Source organism: Hipposideros armiger, unplaced genomic scaffold (assembly GCF_001890085.2).
Source record: "Hipposideros armiger isolate ML-2016 unplaced genomic scaffold, ASM189008v1 scaffold_26, whole genome shotgun sequence".
Lineage (NCBI taxonomy): Eukaryota > Metazoa > Chordata > Mammalia > Chiroptera > Hipposideridae > Hipposideros > Hipposideros armiger.
The window spans coordinates 1,184,525-1,194,731 of NW_017731376.1; the positions used below are offsets into that span (position 1 = coordinate 1,184,525).

The 10,207-nt window shown below is 40.8% G+C and overlaps 1 protein-coding gene across 1 annotated transcript in view; it reads right to left on the reverse strand.

The window, feature by feature from the left end:
• Positions 1-10,207, reverse strand: part of PAPSS1 (3'-phosphoadenosine 5'-phosphosulfate synthase 1) — a 135,970-nt gene that overhangs the window by 105,137 nt on the left and 20,626 nt on the right. Inside the window, exons 3-4 of the mRNA XM_019635990.1 lie at positions 8,951-9,124; positions 4,855-4,973 (exon numbers count right to left, since the gene is read on the reverse strand). Coding sequence (XP_019491535.1) covers positions 4,855-4,973; positions 8,951-9,124 — 293 coding nt within the window. The remainder of the gene's footprint in view (positions 1-4,854; positions 4,974-8,950; positions 9,125-10,207) is intronic.

Below are 10,207 nucleotides of genomic sequence, written 5' to 3' on the forward strand. Positions count from 1 at the left end.
GGGGACAGCCAAGTTGTTGTCCTTTAGTCTTAATTGTGGAGTGTGCAGCAAGCTCAGCTCCAAGTCCAGTTGCCATCCAGCTGCCCGTCAGCAGCTTGCAGCTGCGCAGCTCAAGGTGCCGTGTTCAATCTTAGTTGCGGTGGGCATAGCCCACCATCCCATGCGGGAGTTGAATCGGCAACCTTGTTGTTAGGAGCACTTGCTCTCACCAGCTGAGCCATCCTGCCACCTGTTGGCAGCTCAGTGGCAGCTCAGCTTGGGCGCATGTGAGAATCGAACTGTTGATCCTGTTGCTCAGAGCTCACGCTCTTAACCAATTGAGCCACTCGGCAGGCCTGCCAGCTATCCTTTTAAATGAAGGTGTTTCCGAGTTTTCATCAGTGACTCTCCCCTCTCATTCCATACATTCTTCTGTATACTCAACTTCATCTAGGCTTCAACTAATAAAGTTAATGATTCCTAAATCTGTATGTCAATTCAACTTTCCTGAGCTCCGGAACCAATTTTCCAATGACCCAGTGGTCATCTCCACTTGGATACTCCATTAGCACTTCAAACCTAACCCACTTAAATTGAAATACTCAACCTCTCCCTTCCCACCCTGTAGTTTCTAACTGAATCACTCCATCTTTATTCAGAAAACACTATCCTTCATCCACTCCACCCCTGGCCCCATCAAAACCAGTAATCAATCAGGCACCAGGTCCTGCTGCTGCTATCAGCTCAACAGTCCTTCCGTATATCCCATCTTTTCCATTCCCATTGCAGCTGCTCAAATTCACTCCAAAAGCCTCCTAACCATCCCTCTTCTTCCATGCCATTCTCACTCCAGGCTTCAAGGGTGATCTCTCTGAGATGTAAACTCAAGAATATCATCCCCTGATACAATCTCAAACTGTTCACTAGCTGTGGGGTGAAATCCTATGCAGTGCAGAGTTCATCATCACACCTCTGCAAATCGCTCCCCTCACACTCAACCTGCACAGCAGATTTACCAAACTACCTACAGTCCCCCAAAGACCAAATGCCTTCACATTTCCACGCCTCTGTAAATACTGTACTGTCTCCTCTGTCTGAAACAGCTTTCTCCCTCTGGTCTATTATTAACTGGTTTACTCTGATTCATCCTTCTTGACTCATTTCAAGGCAGCTTCTCTGTGAATCTTCCACGACATCTTTACACACATTTACCTAATCACATGCCTCAAGATATTCTAACTGTTCCCATCTGTATATTCCCACCAGACAACCTACCAACTCCTTAAGGATAGGAACAGTTTTATCTTAGAGCCAAGATGCTCAAGTTCAGTGATGACACAGAAAAATACACATATCCTATATGATTCGATCCAAATAGTATCGTGGATTCTGACATGCCTCAGCATAGTGCGAGCCTTATTCTTAGTGCTCTTAGAGATGAGAGCAACAGAAGTTTTGTTCCACACTATGGAAATGGGGTCAAAAAGCAGATCAACACATACTTTCAGATACCCAGGTCTCAGCTGACAGCTCTCCAATCAGGTATTACTGACTTTCTCCTCCTCCAACAGTTGCAAAGATCCCCAGAATGCGCAAGAATATCACTGTTATTTTATATCTGAGAAACTTGTTTATATTCAAGAATTCAGGAACTCTAAACACCTCTCATCTGCTTATATTCTTCATTATCGATATACTTTAAATGGGTGTATTGACACAGATCCCAACATTTAAGAAAAATAAAAAGTAGCTATTCCTCACTGAGCCTTTTAGGACTCTTGGCCATGGTCCAATTAAGTGAACCCGTAGGACTAACACTAAACCTGATACTTATCTATAACTCTTACAGCTCAGATTTCATTGTTTTAAGTCTAAGAGACCATCCAAATTTGTTTATGACACAGTACTAGAACTATGCTATTATTTATTACACATACTAAATACTTTTTACATTCCAGGCTACTGTGCTGTGAGCTTTGAATGCATGACTTACCCAATCCTCAGAGCAACACTGAGGCAGGCATCATCTGAGCTTAGGAAGGTTAAGTGAACTGGCCAAGGTCATAGCAGTAATTGGCAGAGCTCAGATTTCGGCCCACTGTATCTGACTCCCAAGCCCCTGCCTTAAACCACTAAACTAACTTGCTTGTTCTTTGATATTTGTGCTCCCTAAGGGACTATGCTATCACCTAACAAACCTTAAATATCTACTGTGTTCCAGGAGCATGGCTTTGGCATCAAGATTACAAAGATAAATGAGACACAGTCCCAGACCTCAAGGAGCCGCAGCCTGGCAGGCAAAGGCATGGGTTCCAGGGATGCTGTCTGGGTGCAAATCCTTGCTCTACCACGTACAGTGTGTGGCCTTGGGTAACTTACACCTGTTTCCTCACCTCTATCTTCTTTATTGGGTAATGGGAACTAAATGACTTAGTACCCATAAAAACACTTTAAAACAATTACCAGTACATAGTTAAGTGTTCAATAAATGTTAGCTGCTATTAATACTATTATTTTTACGTCTGCTGCTGCTATTACCACCAACAACCAATGAACTGGTATTTATAATAAAACAGTATGTGAAGGTACAGTAACAAGGACACCAAAGACAGGTACAAACAAAGCCTGAGGGTGGGGAAAGGAAGGTGCTTAGGAGAGGAGATACTGAACTGCGCCTCAAAGCATGAATAGGAGTCAGTGATGCTGAGAAAGGCGGGTAGCAGGGAGGAGAAGCGTGCCTTTCAGATAGGGGAAACAAAAATCTTTTGGTGAGAAATAAAATGATTTTTCTTCAGAGAAATACAAAAAAGTGCATCTGTGTTGCTATGGTCTCTGAAATAAGAGGAAGAATATGATGAGACATAAGACCCAAGAATTTTGAGCAAAGAAGCCATGGTGGGACACACATGAAAAAAACATAAGATTTCCCTGGCATCTGATGCCTGTTGAGTATTTACTATATACTTATTGAATTGAAAAGTCAGCTTGCAGTAATTTGGCCATTGGCTTAAGGTTAACAACTTTGGTGACACTTTTGAGGATTATAGCAGGTTTTATCCAAAATGAATTTACTCAGAAAGTCGCAGCACAAAAACGTTATAGGTTAATTATTTTAATTTGGATTTAAACTCAAAGCACATGTTAACATTTAAACCATTTGCTTTGCCTGATACCATATTCTCAATAAACATCATCAGCACAAAAGCCGCATACCTGAGTATAAGGTGATATAAAACTCGTGATGCATACTAAGCCAGCATCTGCAAACAGCTTAGCAACTTCTGCAATGCGTCGCACATTCTCTTCTCTGTCTTCAGGACTAAAGCCAAGATTTTTATTGAGACCTTGACGAATATTGTCACCATCCAAAGTATAGCATGGGATCCCATGGCAAACCAAGTACTCCTCCAAAGCCATGCTCACTGTGGTCTTCCCTGCTCCAGATAAGCCTACAATTAAACAGTCCACACAGATTCCATATATAAAGTTAGAAGGACACCTACTTAATAAAGAATTTTAATATAGGCTTAATTACATTCATTATTCATAGCAGCTTCTCAGTAATAATAGTAAAAATATTTCTCTATAACATTTACCTCTAAGCTAGAAAAACATCTATAATTTAAATATAATAAGCATTTATGTTTTTAATAACACCTATCTAGGCCCAAAGTCTTTCTGGGCATCACCGATGAACTTCAAAGGGCTTAACCAGTTTTAGTATTAGACAAGGCTGGGTAGCTATTCACTTTGTCTTCTTATTACCACTATTCTAAAGCTCATGCCAATTTGAAAACAAAGTTATATGCCCAAGTTACTTCTGACAAGAGAAGAAAAAGAAGGGACAAAAGTAAATGAAATATTAGAAATTACCTCTATAGCTCAGGCTCATTACCTCCCATAGATTAAAGTATTTGGGAATCCAATTTATGATATAATTAAGCTTGAATGAATATCATCATTACAACTCACTTTCCTCTATCAGTGATGTTGATTCAGTGAACAACGAGAAGGAAAGGAGAAGGCAAGAGCACATTTATGTACTAATACTCGCCACCTGGGTGACTGGGTAATTACTGGATTCATAACTAAAGCAATTAGGCTGGCCGAGTGGCTCAGTTGGTTAAGAGCTCGCTCAAGAGTTTGAGCTCTGAGCAACAGCAGTTCGAGTCCAGCCCGAGCTGAGCAGCCGCTGANGTCCTCCACAACTAGACTGAAGAACAAAAGGACAGCAACTTATCTGTTCCCCTTCCCCCAATTCCCCAGCGCTGTTCCCCTCGCCCAACTCCCCAATAAAATCTTTAAAAAAAAAGAATTCTTTCTATGGCAAATCAATATGTTGGAAACAGCTGAAGTATATCGCTCCTGAAGTGTGTGTTAGAATCAGTAAATTTGAAAATAAGTAAATATAAATTAATCAAAGCTGAAAAATGAAGACAAAAAGAGTCGAAGAACAGAGCATCTAAAAACTGCGGGACAATATTATACTCTCTAACATTTGTGTAACAAGTCCCAGAAGAAGAGAGAATTGGGCAAAATAAATATTTGAAGACATAATGACCAAGAGCTTTCACAAACTAATAAATAAAAGAACAAACCACTAACCCAAAGAAGGTCAGAAAACTCTAAACTGGAAGAAAAAAGACCCAAACGTACTGAAAGACCCAGACACAACATACTATAATAAAACTGTTAAAAAACAAAGATTAAAAGAAAATCTTGAATTTGGGCCAAAAAAAAAATATGACAAAGAAAGGAACAAAGAAAAGAACTGCATCAGACTTCTCATCAGAAACAATGCAAACAAGAGGACCACAAGAGCCTTAAAGTATTAAGAGAAAACGTCTGTAAGTACCCTCTTTGATCTTCTCTTACCCGTTCCTGCAGAAGTTCCACAACCTGCTGCACACAATCATTTACATCACAGGAGTCTGTTTTCAGCACCAATTCCGGGGCCTCGGGTTTTTCATATTCAGAATCAATCCCGGTGAAACCTAGAGAAGGTACCATGCAGTAACAGAGAATGAAAGTTAAAAATAAATTAGGTTTGCTTCTTCAATGCACGTTTCTGCTACATTGAAGTTAATATTTATGCTGCTCCCTCTAAGGTACAGGCTTAGAGTATTGAAACTTCTTTCTTGGGAGAAGGCTTCTAATTAAACGTTTGTTTCTTCTTTAAATACAGTCTATTCTCATTATTTGCAGTAGGTGTGTTCCTTAAAGTTGCTGCACACACTAAATTAGTTGATCCTGAATGCCACTGCTCCTAGGGGAAATACAGAGTTAGGTTCCTACAGCCTCTGGCAACAAAACTTTTGCCAACTGACTAATATGTAACTATTTTGCGTGTGTGTCTGTCTAAAGCACAGTATTTAATATACACTGTTCATTCCTTAACAGTGAGCTCCTGGGCAGCAGCGCTCTAACTCATGCCTGAAGGAACGAAGCATATCTAACACACATATTTCTCCATCGGGCAGATGGCAGCCTTCTTGCACTTCGGAACACTGGGCTGCCACTCCGCACTATGCCTGGGACCATTTTAAACAGCAAAATCATCAAGAAAAAGCAGAAATTTTTTTTAAAAATGCAAAAACCATGGCATCAAATAAGTTCCAAAAAGGACACTTCTTTACAGTATGACCAGTGAAACACAAAGATCAAGTGTCACCTTGTTCGACTTCACTTAGGAGTGTGTGCTCTGGGTGACTAAAATTTTCACCACTCTGCACATGTCCAAAAATGACTGCCAAAGCATTGTAAGGATTCGTGTGGGCATTACACATAAACTTTTGTTAGCCAATTTGCAAACATGGTATCCTCCATGAATGAGGATCAGCTATACTTCCGTCATCTTTTTTCTTTCTTTCTCCCTTTTAAATGCCTACACTGCCTGTGAAGACATAGGAACGAACACTCCATGTTCCAGAGCATCTCATTTCTCCACAGGACTATAAGATGTAGTACCTAAGCCCTGGGAATAAAACTAAAATTGACAAGGTTTTTTCCTCTCAATGCGAAAACTGACTCCAAGTCCATCTGTCCATTATATTCACAAGGATGATCTACAGCTGCAATGAAGCTCCACCGACTTCTCCTGCCATCAGAGTGAGTGTTCAAACAAGACACATTTACTATTAGCAATCAAATATAATCAGTGTAGATATTAACCACTGAGTACTTTGATTTTCCCTATTGTATTAGGTTGTCAGAAAAGTCATGACGTATTTTTTCTATTTTTTGTTGCAAAAATGTGTCATGACTTTTCCGACAACCCAATGTATGTACTACCATGTAAACTGCCAAGAAACGAAAGAAGATCTGTTTTCCCAGCATGGGCTGGCTGAGCTGAAGATGTGCAATTCCTGTCTTACACTCCAGACAGTATCCCATGCATCAGTCATGCCAGGCCTGTCTCCCTTGGACTGCTTAGGTCACCTGTGGGTTAGGATGATAAGTATGAATTTAAGGTCATTACTATTAAGAGGTACAGTCCTCAAAAGAGTTGTAAAATGCACGCTACAAGTCTTTAGCCCTCTTATTTTTTTTTTCTGTTTCCTATTTCTAAGTATCCCATGAAGTCCTGAACCCAAAAAGAAATTTCTGCATTACCAATGTTCCCAACAGTATTTAGTGGTGAGTCACAACAAAATAGCTGGGGCAAAGTAATTCTGGTTAAAACACTCATTCTTAAGCTCTGATTCTCAAATGTAGCTATACACAGAATCACTGTGTCCCAGGCCCACGCCATTCTGATTTCACTGGTCTGGGGGTAGCCTTGGCACTAGATTTTTAAGTTTTTCCAAGTAATGCTAATGTGCAGCAAAGCTTGACAATCCCTGTGTTAGAAGACTTTGCTTAACATTGTAAAAGTCAAGGAATTCTCTTCCTAGCTTATTTATCCCATAGGGGTTATAATTCACAAACGCTGTAAGAAAAACATTTATATTTAATAGATAATAACTACATGAGAAGTAGTCATGAATAATCTAGGTAATAGAAGGGCTGACACGGGGATACATTTCTAGTTTAGTAAATGCCGTACAAGGCCTGTAACAGCCTGATATCTGCTGACTGTAGATAATCTCATTTGTCCTCCAATAATTTCCATCATGGCTTAGAAACAGCATTGATAAAGAGCTTTTTAGTGCTATCTAAATAATTTTTTAGACGCGTAAATAATTTTTAAAGACAAACAACCCTACAGTCAGGAACTCCAGCACTATGGTGAACCCAAAATAAATGTGTACATATGCACACACATATAGTTTAACCTGAGGAATATTTTATCAATGCCTACTCAGAGGAATTTAAGACACAATCAGGAAATTAAACAAGTAACGCGTGGAACACAAAACTAATACAAACACACTCGCACATACAGAATGCAAGCTGTAAATGACACAAGGTATTCTGGATGAAGTCTTATTCATCTTCGCATTCCCAGCACCAAACATGTACCTTGCAAACAGAACATACTGCTCAATGTTATGCTGAGCATCCAATTCCCACGCCCCCTTCCAATCCATCCAACAAGCATTGACTCTGTGTGTGCCAAGTATTATGCGTTGGGTCATGTGCTGTGCTAAACACCAATGATACAAAAATGTTCAAGGTGTTGTGCCTGCTCACAAGGAGCTCACGCCAGCCAGGCAGACATATCCCCATCCCTCACCGATCCAACTTTGCCAAAACAACAAAACCAACTACAATTAAATAAGTGAAAGATTTAGAATTCAGGGTCCTGGACACAGTATTTTGCTTCTCTTTGCCAAATCTCTATTCCAAAAAACTGAAGTGAAAACTGCCCGTCAACAGACAGCAGATGGTAGAGAAGCTAAAGGACTACACGGGTTTACCTCCCGTTGTCATAAATTATTCAGGTCAGGCAGCCTGTTGTTTCTGAGCCAAGAAAGTACCAGCTTCATGGGTGAAACTGATGGATATCAGCCTTGCCCAAGGAACCAAATTTCACCACAGCAGGTGAAACGTGGCCCACCCGCTAAAGCCTTCCCAGGTCCAAATACAAGAGCCCAGAGCAACAAGCATTTTCCTTCCCATTCCACCTTTTCCTTCTGGAAACAATGAATGCCAGAAGCATCCTCCTCAGGGCCGGAAGCTGAACGCCAAAATCTATAATTCACAGAGTTCCTGTGATTGTCCCAGGCTATTACACTCCTTAATGGAAAAGCTAACAAAAGTTATGGGCATCAGTCATTGATTCCTAAACATTGTTGACTATGTAATCTACCTTTGATTTTTTTTTTTAAACACTGGCATGTCCTCCGTTTCTGTTAACAATAGAACAAGACAAATGTCAAAGGAAGTCTAGAAGACCAATAATATGATTGGTATTAAAGGCCACAGCAGACAGGTTCTAAATGTCTCCTTCTATGTCCAAATATTCATCATCATTGAAACTCTGGGAGCAAACCATAAAATCTAAAAACCAAGGTGCATATATTTTGATGGAATCAGTGCTATGTTAATTCGATCTAATTCAACAATTGTACACAGAATGAAATAAAGGACCATTCCAAGCACTAGGATATAAATGAGAAGAACAAGACGCTCTCAAGATGCTTATAATTCAGGCATTTTCCCCCTTGGCTTTGAAATTTCCCACCTTCTCACTGGAGCAAAAAAAGCTGAAGTGGCAGCAGCAAAAGCCAGTGATATCCCATCTACTGCTGCACACCTGATTATATCAAGCAGGATTGCACCAGCCCCCAAAACTCCCCGTTGTGAGTAGGATTCCAATCTGAGCGGTGATACTTCCTGTGAGTACATGGTGCCAGGGACTGCTGCGAGGCCTGAGAGCTACACCAGTGTAATGAGACCCACTTTCTCTTCTCAAGAAGCTCCAAGTCATTTGACTACTCCCAATCTCTTAGAAAATATTATCAGTCTCAGATATGGTAAGATGAAGTATCTAAGCAAAGAGAAGCTGAGGGAAAAACACATTCCTTACCTTTAATTTCTCCAGCCCGTGCTTTTTTATAGAGTCCTTTGACGTCCCTCTGTTCACAGACATGCAGAGGCGCATCAACAAAGACTTCAAAAAAAGGTAAACTCGCACCCTCGTGTATCTGTCTTGCATTGTTGCGATCCTTAGGAAAGACAGGTACAGAAACAATAAAAAGTGCTTAGAAACAATAAAAAGTGCTTGCACGAATCAAAGATACTGCTATGAGTATCAAAGATGAGTGAACCTGCCTTTCTGTTGAAGTAGTGGAAACTATATTAGACAAAATTTAATGTATAGCTTTAAAATATAAACAAAAAAATCCAATAAATTATTAGGTTGACACACCCATTCTTCACAACAATTTTCAAAGGGATACCATTCTTAGGAAGGAAAACAATGGATGCCCCATAAAAACTTTCACCTAAATGTTAAAAGGAACTTGAGCGAGACCCCAGCTCGAATGCAGGTGTCATCGGGCCTCTCACTAATAACGGTCAACCTCAGCCTGAGCGGCATGAAGGCAGCTTCACTCGTTTATTCACTTGCCGCATGCCAACCCCTTGCAGCCACGTCTCAACTTGCGCATTCCCAAAACGGCCTCTCTGCATGCTCCTCGCCCTCAACTCCCTGGTAATCGCCTACATGGCTCAGTCTAAACTCACCCCGCCCTGTCCTCTGGAACAGCTGCCTTTGTAAGTCAACCTTTTCTTCTTTCTGGTCTTAACTAAAATCAAGCTCTCCCTTGAGGACCACTCATCTTGCCATTGTCAAGTGCAAGCTCCGTGGTCATACTCTATATGTCAAGGCGATACCACCATTTTCTGCAGCTTTCACCAGTCCACTCCCATAGAGCTCATGTTATCATTCACCACCTTTCTCACAGTCCCTCTGACAAACCATGCCAATTTCCACTCTTACCTGATGACCATACTTCTCATTTCAAAAAGAAAAACCCCAGACACACCTGCTCTCAGTCTCCTCTCTGCCACATAAATGTATTCACATCCCTAACAATCTTTACTTCCCTCCTCCTGCAGCTCCTCCCTGCAAAGATTCCAAATACCCTTCTCTCTAAAGGATCTTACTCAACCCATGATTCCGACCTCCCCTGAAGCCTTCAGCCTCTCCCTTTTCTGCTGGCTTTGCCCCGACAGCAAACAAGTATAAGTCACTCTCATCCCTTAAAAATAAACGAACTAACAAATCATACAAAAATCCACTTAATCATGAGTACAGCGCAGTCTTTACGTTACAGGACTT